The 21,083-nt window shown below is 37.6% G+C and overlaps 2 protein-coding genes across 2 annotated transcripts in view; one reads left to right on the forward strand and one right to left on the reverse strand.

Moving 5' to 3' along the window:
- The window catches only part of LOC138183118 (lymphotoxin beta receptor inhibitor), a 201,786-nt gene that overhangs the window by 125,723 nt on the left and 54,980 nt on the right, over positions 1 to 21,083 (reverse strand). The window lies entirely within an intron of this gene.
- On the forward strand, positions 1,443 to 20,424 carry LOC138183194 (uncharacterized). Its single transcript, XM_069119820.1, has 6 exons — positions 1,443 to 1,506; positions 2,167 to 2,427; positions 9,426 to 9,528; positions 9,607 to 9,692; positions 12,338 to 12,442; positions 16,166 to 20,424. The coding sequence occupies exons 2-6, from the start codon at positions 2,403 to 2,405 to the stop codon at positions 19,543 to 19,545; spliced, it is 3,699 nt and encodes a 1,232-aa protein (XP_068975921.1). The 5' UTR covers positions 1,443 to 1,506; positions 2,167 to 2,402; the 3' UTR covers positions 19,546 to 20,424.

Genomic DNA, 21,083 nt, shown 5'->3' on the forward strand with positions numbered 1-21,083 from the left:
TAAAACGAAACGAGTCTCAAGTAAAAACCTTCGTAGAAGATAAAAACAGAAGTAAGATGGAAGAGAACTTGAAGAAGCAAGATCTACGGACTATAGAAAGAGAAACCAGAGTGTACTTGCGTCTTGCGAAAAACCAGATGTACAGAAGCGAGTGTAAGTTGCATGAGAAAGAAAGAAAAAAAGCAAGATAGAAGAAAGGAGGAAGAAGATGAGATGTTGGATGAAAGATGAAGAGGAGGGTGGAGTGATATAAACAGAGCAAGAAGAAAGGAAGAAAGTGGAGGAAGAGAGAAAGGTGGAGGCGAGGCGTGTGTGCAGAACGGAGGCAATGTCACCGAACTTACATAATGTGTCCTGTTTCTTCAATTACACGCGCCGAGATATCGATGCAGCGTACATTTAGGTCGCTTGTACCTGTATATATATATATATTCGAGAGACCTTTGCTCCTGCCATAACTGTAGAGGATGGAAATGGCAGTTGCAGAACAAAAAGAATGTGGGACGTTGTTCTTTCGAACGCAGATACGCCCGATGTATTTACTCTTTGTATTATTGTCTCGTTTGTCATGTACAAAGTGAGAGGAAACCTGATTCTTTTACGTCAAATCCTCCTGCGTTTCTCTAAACCAACGAGTTAAACAAATCTCTAGCCATCTTCTTTCTCAATCCGTTCCTAAATAAAACCATCGTAACCATTAACCGAGAAACTTAAAGCTTCCTCCAAGCGATAGAAACAAGCCAAATTCAGCGTTCTATGTTCCTTGTATCGACAAATCGGAAAAATCTCTAGCCACGTATCTTCCTACGCTGTTAATTTAATTTCCAATCTCGTCGCAATAATCACCGCTATATCTGTAAACTCAGAGACCTAAAATTTCCTTCGGAAACAGTCAAAATCCTCCTTCTCAGCCTCATCTTCGCCTTGGATCTTCCTAAACCGATAAACGTCGAAGATCTTCGAAATAGCCGCAGAAAATGTTCGTTATAGCCTGTTTTAAATTCACCAATTGATCGAACCTTCGATGCCAACATAACGCAAAGGAACGGAGACACAGAGTAACCTAGGATAAATGTCAGATCGGTGGCAAAGATCGTGGGACGAGGCATCGAACCGTGTTACGCCGGTTTCGGCGCGTAGTTCTTTCCTCGGCGGTCAGAACATCGGTAAAATCCAGCTATCGAAAGCAGATCGATCCACGCAACGTCGTCAGCTCCCTCGAGGTGTTCCTCGGCTGGCTAACTTTATCGGGCCCGCTCTACTTTCCATTTTAATTGCGAGCACCTGGGATTCTTCGATGGAATCCGACGACTGGAAACGAATGGCAGATGCGACGTGTCGGTGCGAATGGTGGGATCCTACGTCTGTAAACGTCGCCGGCGACACTTTCCACTCGAATGGTTCGTCGACGCGACTGGCAGACGTTTTCTAGGTGAATGGAACGGGGATTCTGGATAGTCGGTTGATACCAATCGACGGAGAAATGGGAGAACGAAGGGTGATCAGGTACGGTTCTGACGTGTTTGAAAGTCTCATTACGTGGTATATGTTGTACCAATATCGAGGAGATTGGAGTGGTTTGCGGAGAAGGGCAGAGGATGTGCTTAGAGATTTTGGAGTTGTATCGATTCAATTGGTTTCGATTGAATTTTTTATGGATACAACTAAAAGGAAGCATCCTAAGTAGAGATTCGTTTCATCCTGTAAATATTATAACGTATTATGTACGTATTCTGTATATTTTTCAATTTTGTTCAATAAACGTTCTGTCTATAATAAAATACCAAAACTGTACCATTTGGCCAGTATGAACGAGCAGAATATAATCAGGAACATTCCTGCGAGTTTCTTCTACAATATAAACTTGGCATTTGTTACGTGTATTGGTGCAGCCTAAATTTAGTATTGGAAGAAGACTAAGGGCACCCTGTATCTTATCTAAACGACTGTTCAAAAGATAAATTATTTAAAAAGGTACCGTAGCTGTACCATCTCGAGAGTCTTTACATTCCAAAATTGATAATTTTCGTATTATCGTAACTTCTACGATAACTTTTATTTTCCAATTTCCAAAATCGCGCTGTATCATCGAAAATTCGCGAAAAGCAAATGTTCCGTCTCCGTTACTCGTATATCGTGTAGCTTACCAAATTTCCTTGTTGTCAGAGGCGCGGCAGAAATTCCTCTCGCGGAGGGATGACCGATGCGTGTATTGGCGCGGGTGAGAGGTGGAAAGCGAGAAGAAGAAAGGTAAGAGGTGCGGATCCCTTCCCTTTCGTCCAGAAGCTTGGAAGAAGACTCGAGAGGAGATCGGTGTAGTCGCAGTGCATCGGCTGCTACACGCTGGCCGAACGTTCGACGTCGGACACCTTCGCCGGGACACTCATGCAACGTGCGACAAAATGCCGACCACGCTGCCCGTTCTGTGTAAGTGTCGTCAACGTGAACAGGAATCCGATTTCGACCGCGTTCTACCGTATAGCGTACGATTCGAGGCCGATTCCTCCCAGGCTACGCTCGACTTCGACACAGTCAGATCGATTTACCTGTATGGGAAACGTAGGTCTTTTCCCTCAGCGACAGGTAAGAGCTGTCCATTGGTTAGTCCAAGAAGGTGTAGAAATCGTCTCGAAACGAAGATCGAATCGCGTGTTAACGGATGACCTTAGAAGGTGTTCGGTTGACGAGGGTTTGACGTGGTTTGACATGGTTTGAGGTGTCTGGCTCGTAGTTAATTCGTGGTGCTCGATTAATGGTTGGTTAATGAAGCACTTCGTAATTGATTGATGGTGTCCGCTCTATGGTTATTTAATTCGTAGCTGTTGGATTACAACGTGTACCTAATTTGTACAGCAGCGGTTGTTTGATTTGTGGTGTGCGGCTTGTGGTTGATCTGTTAGTCTGGGATTAAGGTTAGATATTTAATTAACGCTTGGTACAAAGTGTCCACAGTTGAATAGTGGTATTCGGTTTATGGTTGTTTGATTCATAGTTGTTGCATTGTAATGTTTAATTTGTTTGATTGAAGATACGTGGTTCGCGATTACTCCGGCGTATTCGATTTTCAATTCGAAATTTAAAGTTACATGTTTGATTAACAGTTGGCGCCAAGTATCTGTAATCGAATCGCGATATTCGATTTATAGTTGTTTCATTCGTGAATTATCTGATTCGTAGTTATTGGATCACACCGTGTTTGCTTTGTATGGTATACTCATTTGTTCCGAGGTCTACAGTTTGTGGTTGATTCGAGGAGTCCCATTTTTTATGTACCAGCACATCTGACTTGCGATGTCGTATTTATGGTCGGATTGAAGTCGATTTTTACTCGCGTTAACTCTGTGTTGTATCTTGCATTAACATGTATTGAAAGGTTCGACTTAAATCTTTATTGAAACGTTTGGCTCCTATCCGAAACGTGATTGAATGTAAAGAAGGAATGTCTACGAGAAGTGACAAGTATATTACAATGACGGCAATGGCTATATTTACGCGTTGGTTGATAGCTTTTGTGTCCTTAGTGACGGTCGAAGAAAAAAGCATAGCTATTGAGTAGTTTGACAGCTATATTTTTAACAGAAGTATGAAGCTGATGTTAGTTAAAGATAAGAGAATGTAAAAAGGGACGAATAGATACTTTAATACTAGAACTACCTTCGGTGTAAATGAACTATCTCATGTAATAACGATCAAGTATCTCTGACAATCCTTTAAATCTTAATTTAAACCGTAATTAATAAAATTGGATAGTCAGATGCTTCCCGGGTACGATCAGCGCATATTGGGGCCATTTTACAAGACCACATTGTGTGTCCGGTACTTTGTGGTTAAAACCTTATGAACGTATCACAAATTAATAAAATTAAAAATGTCGTCTATAGGTCAAGGCAGTGCAGCGATTAAACACAAAATAGCAAAGTTCACGATTCCTAAGCTAAGTACAGTCATGCTGCCGATTCCTCACGAGACTTGCCTCGTACTGTTTATACTTTGTATCGTACGTAACTGCAGCTGTGTATCTCGCCAAAAAATCAACAATTTTCGGTTCGTCCCGAGCCACTTTCGCAGGTTTGCCTCGTACTGTTTGCACATAAATTTCTAGACGATGAATATTCAGGAATTATGTCAACATGAATATTCTATAAGCATGAAGCACCGAGTGTAAACTAATTTGCTTCATCTTCGTCTAATTCTCAATTCATTGATACTTCTTAACTGAATTCAGAAATAACGAGCTTTAGCGGGATTAATCTATTGGAAGATCATTGTTTCAACATTGCGGCTGTTGCGTGGGCGTAATTTATTTCGTTTGGCATTTACTTGGCGAATAAATTGGTGAAATAATAGATCTGCCTTCCATGATATAACAATGAACTCTGAGATATTTTATTTACGCTTCCTCTCGAAAGTTTGCAGCGTGCTAAGAATCGAACGGACAGTTCCTTCGATAAATAAATATTACAATATTATTATATTAAATAAATATTACAATATTATTCTTCTATAGTATTGAAGCTAATTATATCTAATTGTATGTAAAAACGAAAATTCTATAGTTATGATATTCCGATCTGTCGGAAAAGCACACGGAAAGGCATGTTTCGTCCAAAAAGAAAAAAGTGTGTCAAACATTTGAACCTGATTGTGCATGCAACAAACTTGGAAATAATTTTGTTTAATCTGCGATATATGTTAAATCTGCAGTTCCGTCTTCGCGCGATACAAGTGAAATCTTGGTGATTCGTGAACTGCACGAGAGACAGGAACACGTAAATATATTCTCACGATTCTACTCGGTGTATACAACGAAATTCTGTTACGATTGTACGAATGAACGAGAGATTCAATTGATCGGAAGTAACATGCAGATTGCCACGGTAGATTAGATAAAATACAGATTGGAATTTTTGCTGTCGTAACTTCTTAAGAGTCCTCATGCATCTGATCGAAGTTCCTTATTAGTTAAAGTATTTATTATCATTCTGTCGTGACTTTTTCATTTTGACGAGTTACGCTCTTCAGATATATTTTAATTATCTTCTTAATTAAAAGTTTTTAATTAATGTCCCGGAAAAGAAGGTAAGATTCTTTGTCAGCGTTTTTATCTTTCTTTTTGAGCGTTTCTTCCATTTTAATGAAATAGAACCTTTTCTATTTTAGGTGAAAAAGATATTCTAATTTGTCGATATATTTAATGGATCGCGTGTAAATTACGGAGGGATGATCTTGTAATTATTTCGCTCGTTACAGTTCATTCTTTACATCGTCGAATATACATGTAGAAATTGCGTAACGTCCTTTCACAGATAAATTCTCACCGTCAGCCGTGCATCAATCAGTAGCTGATCGAATTGCAATTGAATTTAACGTGGCTACTGGTTTCTTCGTGACGACAGTGAGAATGGAGCGTGAATGAAACAAAGAGCTGAATAGAACAGTAAAAGCAGTACAAAGTTTGTAATAGTCAACTTCGATAAAGTTGAAACAAATTACACGCCAAGTACCGAATAATTTCTTAATCGCAAATTTTATTTGAGAAATATTAAGAAATTGAAGAAATTAGGTATTAGCAGGTTATTTCAAAGAATAGAAAAATTACTGAATACTTGTACATCATCTTAAATATTATTTTACGTTTTGAAACAAATAAAGTCTATTTTAGGTAACATATTTGTTCTTTTTAAATTGGCATAATTTTACACGATAAAAAGTCGAAAAGTATAGAAAGGCTAAGAGATTGGAGTTAAGTATGAAAAAGAAGAAACAATCTCAACGAAATAAATTAAAAGAAAAGAATTCTAACTTTCGAAAAATTAACTGAATTACGTAATAAGTATACTAAACAGTATCTAGATAGTAACGAAACATCTGTAATTAAAAATGCAAACGAGTGACTTTTAACATGAAAACTTAACCGAATGACCTGGTCTTTCACGATTTACGGTATGCGCGGCTTCCAACTTCTTAGCCATCCAACTTCGTGACCTTTCTTGCGTTCATCTTTTTAATGCCAACATCTACCGCGAGTATAGAGCCGCGCAAGAAACATTTTTATCTCCCGAACAAGAGTATCAACCGTATGGAATCCATGGAACTCTGATTCTGAACGATAATTGCCCCTCCCACGACACGCGATCCCGTTATCTCGCATTCTCAATGACATCATTGAGCGCTATACTTTTTTAATTAGGTTACACGCGAGAAAGCGTCCGAGACAAAACCTGAAACTGCTCTCCTACGTCTTTTTTTAGATGTATTTTTAGACTGTATACATTTATAGATTTCTATATTCTAGTGAATTAATTAAAGAATATTTTTCTATGAAACAGGATTATACTATAAATGTTACGCAATAAAATTCCTTAATTTTTAAGTTAAGCCGCAAATTTTCGACCAAGCTGTAGTTATAATTATTTTTTCGAATCATAAGATTGGAAATAAAACGAAAACTATATCTTCTTCGAAACATGTATCGATAGAAATACCTACGTTAAATAAGAAGAAACACGATAAAAGTACAGAGAAATCTAATTGATGAATCTAAATCATCGTAAAAATGAAACTGAATTTTGAGAGAAGTACAATCTTTAAATTATATTTCCCTCGAATGGATCTACCAATTACGGCTTAAATATCTTGAAACAAAAGCAGACAGTTCTTTCACAATATCAGTTTAATTAACATGTACCGCTGCGTTTCGTAAAAAGTAAAAAATTTGCGTCAAGATTCAGTTATCTGTGTAAATAAATCGAAAAGGCTAATTTTCCTATTCTTCTTGTCAGGTCTATAAAAATATACAGTACGATACAGTCATTATATCTTGAATTATAGTCACTGGAGTACAGGTTAATGATGTACTCAGTGCGTCACTAGAATTTCGTCACAAGGATTCTTTTCGTAATAAAATGGAAGCAAATGTCTGTTGCAGTAACCAGAGTGTGCGTCAGAGACGATGGAAATTCAGTGTTCTGAGTTAATGCAACTCGCGGCCCGCAAATATGAATTATAATAGTTGCGACTATACAGCGGTGACGAAACGTCGCCAGAGATTCTACTGACAGAATCACGAATTACATAGAACGAAGAAGGCAGAAAAAAGACCAGCGATCATTAAGGAACAATAGGTGTTTCTCCTAAATTATCTTAAACGCTAAATTGTCAGGTCAAGTGACTAAGGCAGAGACTTTCGTGATAGACTCGTCGCAATTCAATTTTCTGTTTGTGCTCTCGAGACAAACTGCGAAAAGACTTTAGAATCTTAATGAATCACGGCCTTTTCACGAAATTACAGTTGAAACGAAGATTAATTGGACATTTTAACTGGTCTTTGGGACAAACGATAGCTTCAGCTCGAACAGTTAATGAAATTAAAAAAATAAATGTATATACAGGGCGGTTGGTAACTGGTGGTACAAACGTAAAGGGGGTTATTCTACGCGAAAAAAGAAGTCGAAAATATAGAATAAAAATTTTTCGTTCGAGGCTTTGTTTTCGAGAAAATCGACTTTGAATTCTCGCTCGGTACGCGTGCGGTACGTTTTAACGGATCTCATTGTAGATCGTTGTCTCGATGGAAAAATAAAAAAAAAAATTTTATTCTATATTTTCGACTTCTTTTTTCGCGTAGAATCACCCCCTTTCCGCTTGTACCACCAGTTACCAACCACCCTGTATATATATATATCTGTATGCGTGTTAGAATTCTGCTATAAAGTATTGGGTTGTCAACTAAGTGATTGCGGATTTTGTCATTAGGTGGTATTGATAAAATCCGTAATCACATAGTTGCCAACCGAATAACTTTAAATAGTTTTTGAGACGATTAGTAGCTTGTGGTAAAAGAGACGAGGAAAACGAGAAGTTAATATAGGAGGATGTTACTAAATTGTATTGGTCGGATAATATTGGTTAACAAATTTGTTAAATAACTAGCAGCCTGTGGTTAGAGAGACGATGGAAGTACCAAATGAATATGAAGGTGTTAGAATCTTAATAAATCACAGTCTTTTCGTTAAATTAACGTTGGAAAAATTCTAGTTGGTCGTCTTAACCAATTTCCTTTGAACGAATAATAGATTGCAATGGAAGGAGCAATGAAATTAAAAAACAAATTATTACGATCCTAGTAAATCACGGCTTTTTCATCAAACTGTCATTATAACCTGTTTCTTGAATAAATTGGTCGCCACTTCTTTATTACGCATATAAATTTAGTACACCGGGTATCGACGAAATCGAGACGAGCTGGCCCCGGTCAGTTTCTCAAAGACGACGACGAGCACGAGAAAACAAATCGATTTAATTAATCTAATTGAAATAATTATAAACGACTGTCTAATCGATTACGAGAGACGCGAACGTTTAACGCTATTCATCATCGGATAACGCTGATCAGTCGTTTGTGCTCGTTAACATCTCGAAAATTGATCGAAATTTCCTACTTTTACTTGAGCCTTGGCAAACTTTCGAATTCGTTTCGCGACATAGAACGCCTTCTTTCTCTTACGACGAACAAAACGCGCTAGCTTTTTCAACGCACGTTCAAATATTCTCGAAATAGAGCTCTCGAGTACTGGTTCTAACGTACTAAACGAGTCACCTCGAGTGGTTCGCTTTCGAACTCGATGGATGCCTATAACCGGATCGTGAGGCTATTGTCTCGCTCGACTTTGTTGTTTTACATGATTGGATGACAGTCGAGGGAAAGATGGTCATTAGAAGCGACGAGCTGTGAATGAGTGTATCGATTAGAGGGGAATCGTAAAGGGGCGATGTTTTGTTGTTGCGGGGGATCCGGCGTTGGAGGAGCAGCGATGTACGCGTTGTAATACGAAGTAGAAAGTGGAATTCGCGGATCGGGAGGAGACGATAAGCCATGCGTTTCCTTTGCAAGCGTTGGAAATGGAAATAAACGCTGCTGTATCGACCGAGACATTGGGAAAACTTGCAGATCCGAAGCTTGGGAATTCAAATGTTGAAATTAATCTTACGGGGTACAAGAGGAATTTGAAAAAGTTTGCAGATTAATCTCTCGAAGGACGCATTTTTTAAAGTCAAAAAGATATAACATTTTTCCGAACAAGTACCGATGTATCCTACGATCGAAGATTGAGAGTATAACTGCTGCGATTCATCACGCGGAAGACGAGAAGAATTTTAAAAAGTTTGCAAATTAACCTCTCCAGAGAGGTATTTTTTAAAGCTGGAAAGATATTTCTTCTTGCAAAGACGTATCGATATCCTCGATGTTTCATAAAGTGAACATAATTCCAGTGATTAACCGTGTTTTGTATATTATTTTTCTCAGATTACATACACGATTTTTATTCTATTTGGAATTATTATTATTATTATTATTATTATTATTATATTTTTAATCATTCGCCTGTGTAACATCTCTAGTAGAGGCACTCCTCTTTGCACAGATCTCGTGACGCTGGTCTTATGCAACATTCACGGCAGTCTTGAACATGAAATTCCAAGGAGGAGCTTCCTGTCACGAAGAGCCATTGATGGTACCAGGGGGAGGTATTGCGTTCGTTTCGTTTCGCGTGTATTCACGCGGATGCGTGCGTACGATTAAACAAGCCTACGATGTCGTTTCAGGAAGTTCTTCGATCCGGAAGAAGAGGGAGCGTTCGACAGTTACGGATCTGCTGGTGGCCAGTACGATCCTTACCAAGAGAAAACAGGTAGATTGTTCGTTTCTTGTCTCTTTTTTCTATGAAATTCCTTACTAATTAACACGTAGCGATTTTAATGATTTAATTCTATGCCAATTAACCGTAAAATCACGAAATTCGTCGAAACGACGAATTATCTTGTTTTATCGAGATGCAACGTACAGGGGAATGTAACTTGAAATTGTGATTATCTTAACATTCGATCTCGTAAAATGATATAAAGTGACATCTAATCACGGGAGATGATATATCGCCCGAATGATCATTTTTCAAGTATCTTATTTTAACAATGTCCGAGCCTATATCGCCGTGTGTTACTTAAAGTGTGAAAAATTTGTAAAGTCTGGATTTAATATCGCTGCCAGATACTGTCAGCCATCGTAATAATTGATAACTGGTTGAACAATGCTACCTAACAAAGTCGATGGCACTATGAATAGAAAGATCCTTAACAAGGAACGACGATAACTATCTGTAAAGTGATTTTATGAAAATAATCAGTCGGAGAATGGGGACGGGTCAAGGAGTCCCTTCGTTTTCTCGCAATTTCTAATATAAAAACTAAAATTGACTTTCCATTAAATCTCCACTGCGCGGAAGAATTCTCGTTAACATTTCTCAATTTTCATCTTTACATTTTATTTGTCCGCAATCACAGTTACTTTACTCTTGTGTCCCCAGCGATTAATAACTCGTGACATCATTTTTATTCATTGACACGATTATTTAATACGTCTACAGTCAACAAAGAGCATTGTCATACGAACGGAGGTGCGAATAAAAAGGACTCGCAATATGCTAATTCTCCGACGCTTAGGCGGTATAATGTTATTCATCTTGTTTCTTTTTCTTCGATTAATTACGCGTTGACACCGATTCCATCGATCGATGCCAGTGTTGTTAAAAACAGACACTCGTTATGAATGATCGATCATTAGAAACGAGGATTCGTGTTGCAAAATATTTCCAAGATTCTCGGTATTTTTTGCATTTCTACAATTTTATATTCTCATATTCTACGTATATTTTCAAGATTCTACGTGGCTTCTGAGCAGCCTCACGAAAAGTACAAAATTACTACTCCTCTCAACAAGCGTAAGACTGTTTAACGCAAGGTACGATCAATCTTACACCAATCCAAAGAATTCAGTACGACGATGATCTATCAAAACGAGGCAAATTACTATCGACACCTTTAACATTAAGTACAGAAATTACGAGGAAATCGATGGGTGAATCTAAATTGCTATACGAAGGTCCTCCATTAAAGATATAATTGCGAGTTACAGAATCTTTTACAGGTACGAAGGAAAAATCCTGATTACCGAGATTATTAATAATTTTTCTTTATTTTTCCATCTTCGCAAAGTATGAACCTACATAGTTAAATACCGAGTGATAGACGTTCCGTTGGATTAAAAAGCAGAGTCGTCGGACGAGGACATTATCAAGTGGCGTGAAAGGCGTTAGGTATGACGGATGATGGAAAAATCGTGCCATAGGTCACGTGAAACCTCTCGCGACTTACAAGAAGCAAACCAAAGAAATCACGTGTGGCGCTGTAAACGAAGCGAACACGTCCTGTTAAATGTCACACACGCTGGATTATCCTGACGAGGTGTTTTTCACGACCTTGACTCACCACGAGCCATTATGCTCCTTTATGTAAGGCCTGGCACGTGATGATTCAGTTTCTCCACGTGAGATCTGTGTTGGTCGAATCTTTCATTTTAATCGTTGTTTATTCGGTGTTGAATATTTCTTTTCTGGCTGAGCAGATATTTTACATTTATACTTTCTACGATTACGTATTATCTTATCGAATTATATATGAATAACTTTGTCCTCTTTAAATAAATTCTGTTACATACTGCACGGAGAAATGAAAGAATAAAATTCAATCGGTAATTTTCTCATTATTTAAAATCTAAATTAAAATCACATGATTGGATTTATTGTAATTTTACTTTATCTTCGAAGTTGAAGAATCGACGAAGAAATGCATATTGAAATAAATATTTTATCGAACATAGAACAAAGAGATTTAGTCGAATTCCAATGATTCTTTACTTTTACGAAATGGATCACTTGTATAATTTATCTAAAGATCTGGTGGAGTACAAAAGAATTTTTTAAACAATTTTTCACTAAAAAGTCTAAGAGCCTGAAATTTGATATTTAGTTATTGAAAAAGTGAAAGTTTCTATGCTCTGCAAGAAGTTGGAGTTTTAAACAAACGTAAGTGTGTTTGTTCGAACAAACAATTAACAGGCCATTCATAGTCATCGTAACATTTACCATAATTCAGAATGTATACCTTTCGTTCTTAGCATATACGAGCACAATCATCGCATCGTTCAAAGTTCATTGAAACGTTCACAGTCATTCGATGATATTTATTTAATGTCATGCTAAGATGATCTGCAGATGCTTGCCATTCTCTCCAATTTGTTACTACAATATACGATATAATTTTGGAATATCTCGTCGGTTTTATCGTCGATAATAACTCGCAATATAAAATCAATAGCATCGCTATCTAATTCATTTGGCTAATATTATTCACGTTTATTAATTCGACGCTTCTTGTTCGACTATTAAGCGAGCAGTGAATACTAAGCGATTGTATGTTCTTTTCATTTTTTTTGTTTTAGATTTGTCAGACATTAGGAGGAACGTGCCAGGAGAACCAGGTATTGATTATCCGGCATACACGACGCTCCCTCAGACAGGTTTCACGTGCGAGGGACGCTCACGAGGTGAATTAAATTGCTCCTTTTTCTACCTTCGTAAAACTCGGTATATGGTTAATACATCATTCCGGAATAAAAATCTTTACAAGATAAGAGAGATTTATTCGTATAGAATTTCATCATAAGGTTGATATAATTCTTACTTACTATTTATATCGTTACACATATATTGAATTATATTTTTGTAATTAATATAACTAATTATAGTAGTAATGTAGTTGATATATCTAACTAATTATCTTGAAACAAAGGTATACATATAACTGTACGATAAGTTTTAGAGAAATAATTAGAGCAATTAATTGTTAATCTAACAAGCTAACAAGTGTCTTGTAAATATCTCGATTCTCGATGGACTTCCGATTTTTTCTCCTACAAATAATATTTCTCTTTCTCTATTCCCGGAAACAATGTTTTATAACATTATTTTATAATTTTGCATTCGTAGTATTTCGCTTAAATACTTGAGATTTTCAGATAATATAAGACAAAAGATTTCTGCAGTGCCCGGTATATAGAATCGAAGCGAGTATGTTTCTAGATGCAATTCAATTCCTCGGAATAAAATCGAAACAGATCTACGTACACCTTTACCCTCAATTTCACTTCATAATACTGCGAATTACTACGTACAAGAAGAGATTCTGTTCGGACAGCTAATGCAACCACGTCAGAGTTAGTCAATTTTCACAAAGCAATCAATGGTATGACCGCTTGATCTTAACCATTCAGGTCGAAAGAAAGCAGTTGAAATTGGCATTTATATTAATAAAATTCATAGATTGCTCGTCCGATTGTTTCTGCCAGAGTTCGTACAAACGAAATTGAACGTATTTGTCGCGAATATCTCTCGAATCAAATGGAAGAGAATATTCACTTCCTCCGTGAACAGAGCAGTAAAAGTAAGAAACTTCTCTATATAATAATATACTTAATAATAATAATAATAATTTCCTTTTGGCATTCGTATGTTTAATTACGTAATCTTTCTCATTTATAAAGGATTTTAAATCGATCGTATGAAACTTAAATCTTCGGTATCACCCTACTAAATTTAAATCCTGCGAAACGACATTTAGTATACACCAATTATTAATAAAAAATATTAGAACAAACGGTTTCCAGAGTGTACGTATCCCATTAAAGATCCACGTGCATCAGCTTTATCCTACGACCGATTACCATTGATTCACACGTGTTTCACGCTTTTCCACGTGCAGTATCGATGTCAAGGATGTCTCTCACGCACACGATGCTAGCACGTGCGACCTGTGAAATCCATTCGCAGTATTTTCTTCGGTTTCGCAATAGGTCAGCGTTGCACTAGCCGTGGGGCGAAACTTGTCGCAAAAATCGCACGAAAATGTTTGTCGATGTACATTTCAGTTGGAAAGGCAAACGTTCGCGTCGCCCAACGAAACGTATTTATCTTCGGCTACGCGTGTTCGTTCGAGATCTGGTATGAATCTTCTTCTTGCGTCTTATGAAAACTTTCAGCTCGTGGAACGTTGCCAGAAGCAAAGCAACGATAACAATTGAAACTTAGGAAATTGTTGGAATTGTTAGAAAATTTTTATACAGAGTCGAAGAAGAGAGGTTCGATCTCTTGATTTGGATTAGATTCGAGTTAAGTTTGGATCAGGTTGATAGAAATTGAAACTTGTTAAATTCATACAGTCGCTGAAAATCTTCCAGAGAACTGTTAATATAATCTGACTGATAAAAATTAGGGACTTTTAAACGTTCATACCGACGAGAAAATAATCTTTTGCCAGTTTCACGATTCTTTGCTGTGAAAATAACAGGTTCGTTGGCGATTTCGTCCACAGACTTAATTGCAGTTATGAACAACGACCATTTAGATAAGTGGTGCGAATATGAACGAGTTCCAGAAGGCAAAAGAAAGTACAGTCTCAGTGTAGTACTCTGTTATATAGTTTCTTTATTGAGCAATATCCTGATAATCTTGTACAGTTATACGATGTTCCTGCAGAAGCAACAGAATGTCGGCGAAAGCGACTCAACAATAAGATAAAGGCCAGACGGATAATCCAAACGATTCTGACGCGAGGCAATCGCCGTTCAGAAGTTTAGTATGCTGTTATTCAGCTGGTTACAAATCGGTACAGTGTTTGACTTTTGCCGATGGAAAATAGCGGAAGCTTAATATTTTATCTTACTGTATGGGAATTTTTCAGAAGGAAGATTTTAGTTTTTTCTTTCCTTTGAGAAGGGAATTACTTTGAAGTTTTTTAAAAAATTAATTTTTTAATTTTGAAATTTGATTAAAAATTTGTACAAAAAGAGGAGTTGAACAGTTTGAGTTTCGAATATTAAATTAAATCTATCCTATATGTGTGTGTGTATGTGTAAAAAGATTAGCCAAAACTTGCAACGCCTTCTTGCAACGCATGTAATTGGGATCATCGCGAACTTTACAGAACCTGTTATTCTTTTCCAAATTTATCTGTGTTCAATGGAAAAGTGTTCGATTTTTGGTTATTTATTTCGTCCTAAATTTATAGAATAAAACGTCACGCGATTCGTGTTCCTTTATTTCATCCTGTTTAGTCTTTTCCCAAGTTTTAACAGCTTCTAGCTCGCTGGATGTTGGCCGTATCAGAAGTTTGTTCACAAAATGGAAATTGTTTTTTTAGTTATAGGTTCGCGACGTGATTTTTCCTGGTTGTTGGCTACCTTAGGCGACAGACAGCACAAATATTATTACCCTAATATGATTGCAAAAAGGAAATTAAATACTCACATCCTCGATCTCTCTTTCTATCGACTCTATTACAATAAATCGTTTGGTTCTCTTGTTTAGTTTCAATAATTTGTTGTTGGTTTCTAAAAAGCTAAATCACGCTATCTTATAGCGAAATTGAAAAAATTTCTAACACGTCCAACTGGCACTAAATCAAACGTAATTCTAAAATAAAAATCGAAGCCTCACGACTTCGACTTTTCCTTCTTTCCTGAAAGAAACCTCGGTAACTACTTTTAATGCGTCATCCATCACTGTTACGTTCGATACACACGATATCCATTTTCTTGTCGAAAGAAATCGTGGCGAGCATTCATAGAATGAAGAAAGCAACTTAATTGAAATTTCCAAGCAGCAGGTCATGTCGCGATGAACACTGGGGCGTCTTTTGTATCGCGAGTCTAAACTCGCGGAAGAAACCGCGTTATTAGATAATTCAAAGGAAGAGAGAAAGATGTTGAACAAGCATAGAAACGTCGCCTCGCGTCCCTTACGTAACGCGCATCGTACTTAAACATTGCTTATTGCACGATTATTTTAAATTGAAAAAACTGAATAAAGGAAGATTTAGGAGACAGGAGCACGGATTGACCAAGTATCGATTGAACAACGAATCGAATTGTTCATATTTCGTTTTGGTAAATCGTTGAAATTCTTTTGGAAGATATAGTGTTATTATCAGAATGGAAAATAAAATACCCAGTTAGTCGTATTAAAATATCGAAATTCAGGGAATTGGAATCTAAATTTCTTTACTAACTAAGAGAAAAATAGGAAGAAAGAATTAGAAAAGTTTTTCAAGTACGTGAAATGTTTTAGTCTTTTATAAAACTATGGATTAAAAATGATAATTGAAAGAATGATAGAGAGCTTTAGAAATGTCTGCCATCCGAACACTCGGATATTCAAAAAGTTATTACGTAATCTCATAATCTAAAAAAATAAACATTTCTAATTTTCCTTAGGGTACTACGCGGACGAGGTGGCAGGATGCCAGGTTTTCCACGTGTGCCACGACGTATTGGTCTCCTCCTTCCTCTGCCCCATAGGCTCTGTATTCAGCCAAAAGCTGCTCACCTGTGACTGGTGGACCAAAGTAGACTGTTCAGCTAGCAGCAAATACATAGACGTGAATCGTAACAGTTATCAGCAAGATGACGACGAGATGATTCGAAACGCTTACGCAATGATCAGTCTTCAATCAGGAACAGACGTGACCAAGGATGGTCTGGTGGATCCTGATCGAACTGGAAGCGTGGTGGACTATCAGAGAGGTCCAGGAAGAATCCTCGACTACTCTTCAGTTGACACAACAGGAAACGACTTGAGGACCAATTTCGAAGACTATCGTAGACCTGCCAATCGAGATTTCCTGCCACCCTATCAGCTCAAAGACAAAAAGCCGGAAACTAGTGGAAATTATCAAGGCAAATTCTATTCTAGCGAGAAATCCAGGTCTCCCTACGAAGATTCGCCGATTATTCGAGTTCAGAAGATCAACGATCCAGGATATGGAAACCAGAGGAACAAAGATTTCCAGGAGACCTATCGAAGGCCCAACGAGTTCACCAATCAGTTCCAACCATCTTACGCACCTACTGTACCGACTGTCACCACTACAACTAGGAGATTTTACTCTCCAACTGTCCCTACCACATTCAAATCGTCTACTTTGGCATACAACAAGTTGGACCAGGCGATAGACAGCTCTGAATATTATCTTTCGCGCAGTAGGTCAAACAGCTTCGTCACTCCTCCTACCAGAGTCTTCTCGAACGACGATAAGAGTAGACAGGATTTAGGAAGAGACTCGAAAATATCTGAAGCTGTTTCTTTGAGGAACCCGAACAGGGATGACGATTATAGTAGACAGGAGAGTTACGAGTACGATTACGACGATGTCAATAGCGACGAAACGAGGGACGAACGTCCTAAAGAGAGATTCCAGGTGAGAGTTCTCGACGATTTTAATTACAATCGTACCAAAGTGTCGAACGGAGGAAGTTCTTTGTTTGATAGGGTCTACGCAGGATTCAATCACAACAGCAACGACGAAGAACCTCTGGACGACTTCGAAACGAGAGGTAGCATTGGTCTAGGCCACGCGTTTCATCAGTCGTTCAGGGGAATCTCGGTTGACGAACAGAATCCTGCGAGAGACGAAACCAAAGTTTATGGTGAAACTCAAAGAGGAATTAATTTCAATAAAGAAGAGATTAAGTACACCTTGGTCAGGCCGGAGCCTACGCGTTATCCCGGAGAAAAGAAAGAGGAAACGACTGAACAATACCAAAGAAACGATCAAAGAGACACGAAAACGAATAAGGAAGAATTTCTGAATAATTTCAATACTTTCCCATCAACGACCGCTTCGTCTATCATCGAAAGTACCATCAAAGCAAGCACGAATCTTCACGAACCACGTTCTTCGATATCAAATGGATCGAGCGATTTGAACAATTCTACTGACGTAAATTCCGAATTTTTTAATGAGAAACATTCCATCGATACAGAGGACAGTGGTTCTCAAACGTCTAGACCAGTCGAATTTCTAGAATCTCCTCAAAAGACGCAAAGTAAGTTCCAGATAAAGGTGCCAGATCTACCTGAAGGATCCACTTTATTTAATAGTTACACGACTCAGAATGATGAACCTAGTTCAAGGACGACTGAGATACCGAGGTTCCAGAGCATTGGTTCTGACGATTATGTCGATCAGTCTACTTCTCTCGATAGGAACACAGGAGTAACGAGCAATTATGGAAACGTAGAGATCTCTGAAGACTCTAGTTTGCGGAATCATGGTAGTACAGTGGCTAGACCCCTAGTACCCTCCACTGGGTCGTGGTTTTCTTCCTCTTTCTTCGATCAATCGAATACCAAAAGTCCGACGAAAGATTACAACAGACCCGAAGAAGGTGAACCTCCTCACACAAATCATTTTGATCCTTCTTTCAAATCTACGAACGACACTGAAGAGAAACTTGAGGATAATAAAAAGAGTGAACTTCGGTTTACCACAGATGATGCTGTTGAGAATTCCAGGACGATTTCTGTCAGTGCAAGCACCGTGTCTCCGCCAAAGATTATAAAAGCTATAACATCGTCAGGTTTCGTGAACTCTTCAGGAAGTGTTTCAATAATTAAAACCCCCGAAGAATTATCGACACAGGGACCTATCGGAATTTCGACATCTGCCGTGACTAAATCTGTCGATATTGAATCTTCGGTGTCAACTTTCAGACCTGTAACGCATAGGAGCATTGAATCAGGCAGAAGCTTGGAAGAGAAGTCGAAAGATAACAGAGATAGCGTAGAAGCCTCGACCGTGAATGCTTTACTTGGATCCATCGTGCCAGAAACTTTAAAACACATCGAAGAAGCTATAGAGAAGAATAATTCGCCTTACCAAGTGACGTTGACGATGAACAAAGGCGCAGAGCTGATACCTAGCGGACAAGATATAATTAGCAAACTGATAGCCCAACAGGGCAAAGAAACGTCGACTCTCAATGACGAGATACACGAACTAGAAATAATTAAATCTTTGGAGCCAGAAGTTCATAGAATGACAGAGTTACAGATCACTGAGGCGAATATTTCGGACGTGAGAAATGCGTCTAACTTCGGAAACGATTTTATCAATTCCGATCTAACCGATTTTAAGAGAAACAACCCGAATACAGTCAGTCTTCTTCAACTGATGTCGGAATTAATGAAACAAGACCGAGTTCCTCGACCATTTTCCCTGTCAGTCGCTCAAAATCCGGAGCTACAGACAGTAAATTCGAACGTGCAACAGCCGGATGAAGCGACATTTAGGTCTCAAGAGAGTTCCACGCTGCCGAACTTGAAAACTTCTGCTCCTCGATCGAAAGAAGGGATTCTGGGTCAGCTAGAGCAGCATTTCGGAGAACCTCTTTACAGAGAACAGAAAAAAATATTTGATCTTCCTGAGAAACAGAGATCGATTGATTTCCAGACTGCAGTTCTTCTTAGGAACACGAATAAATACGAGGAATCGAGCACCGATAAGACGATCGTGCCGATTGCTCAAACGAATTCTAAGATAGATATTAGGTCGACGACGACATCTACGCCGAAGACCACGTTTGCCACAAAATCCGAGAAGACTGTGGTGAAAACAGAATTTGTTCCATCGATTGGATTCTCTTTTGACACCGACGAGGGTAGAGAAGAATACGTTGAGGCTGTTTTAGGTGGCCTGATCGAGCCACAGGCAGCAGAAAGTCAGAAGAAAGAAATTATCTCGAAAGAGAAACCAGAGGGAGAGACGATTTTAAAAAAGAATGAAACAACAAAAAGTGTCCCAGAAGAGATTTAAGGGTTGTTTCTAGGATGATTTTTCCAAGGATGAACTTAGGTTTAGAACGAAATCTGTGATGTCCTGCCGTTTCGTGCTTTCTATGATAGATCTTCTCGACTATCTTTTTTCTTCTCCTTTAATCGATATTTTTGAATATTTTCTCTTTTATTCTTGGGGGTATTACGAGTTCGAAACTTTTGTAATTAACGTCCCTTCCTTCGTGATTGAAAAATATAACGAATCATTGAATACAGAGGGATTATGGTATAATAATTGGAAGTGGGGGATTAATAGTTTTTTTTACTATTTATGTTGCGAGAGAATTAAAAATTTTGTTCTCCTCCTTATCGATCGAGAGGATTACAAGTACGAAATTTGTATGAAATTAACGTTCCTTGTTTCATGATTTAAAATTTCAACGAGCTTTTGATGGAAGTCTTGGAAGACGGAGATTAATATTTCTTGTTACCATTTACGTCGTAAGCGAAGAAAAAGGGCTGATATATAATTAGTTTTATTAACTGTTTCTAGGATATTCTTACTTTTAATTAAAGCGACTAACATAACAGCGAGTTGGGTGTAAAATGTCTTTAAGGTTTTAAGATAGAACTAGACGTAACATGTATAAAATGGTAATTATATTATCGTTGTTGATAAGATCTATCATTGGTCTTCAGAAAAACAATATCGTTACTATTTGATAATACAAAGTACGTTTTACTAACTTGATAACCTACCAATGACAAGGAACAGGGTTTCGATACTGTAAACTATAGATTCGTAGATGTGTGTGTTAATGTATGTACGAGTGTGCAAGAAACAATAGTAATTATACGACTATTAAATTGTACCTTATGTAACCCAACATTCTAATGATTCTTAAATATATCCTATCGTTGCGAAGAAGAGCTTCTTTATTTCCTTTTGAAATTCCTTTAGACTCGAAAGCGTTGAATCTTTTTAAACTTGGTTATTTAAAATTTAGAATTCGATAAGTTTGAAATTTTTAAATATCCTACGATTCGAAATTTTGAAAACTCGGAAATCTGGAGTTTAGAAACTAAAGGATTCGAAAATAAGAAAATTATTCGATTAAATATTTGTTAAATACAAACATTCAAGATTTAAAAATCAACGTTTGGAAATTCGCAAGGACTGCATAAACATACATTTCTCTAGTTTGCCTCTATTCGCAAAACGTTGGTTATTTGCCATGGCAACATCGATACATCAAGTTTCGTAATTCGTACGCGTTTAATCGAGTCATAGTGTACAGTGTTAGGTTAAAGTGCTCAAGCCTCCTTATAAACAGTCTATGAATCTTATCGAACGATTAAGTAGTCAAATAATTAACATTTTGAGTCAGAATTATTATAAAAGCAAGAGCAATGACACAGCTATCTTGATGTACTAAATGAATAAAGATTTTACATGACACGTTAAAGTTATCAAACTTTTGAAAATTCTTTAAGAGGATACCATTAGGAAAACTTCAATCGATCAAATTATGGCTGAGTCAGAAAGCGAATCTGTAAAACCTGACGTCGAAGGCGAAG

Source organism: Bombus flavifrons, chromosome 9 (genome assembly GCF_040668555.2).
Source record: "Bombus flavifrons isolate JBK064 chromosome 9, iyBomFlav1_principal, whole genome shotgun sequence".
In the NCBI taxonomy this organism is placed as follows: Eukaryota; Metazoa; Arthropoda; class Insecta; order Hymenoptera; family Apidae; genus Bombus; species Bombus flavifrons.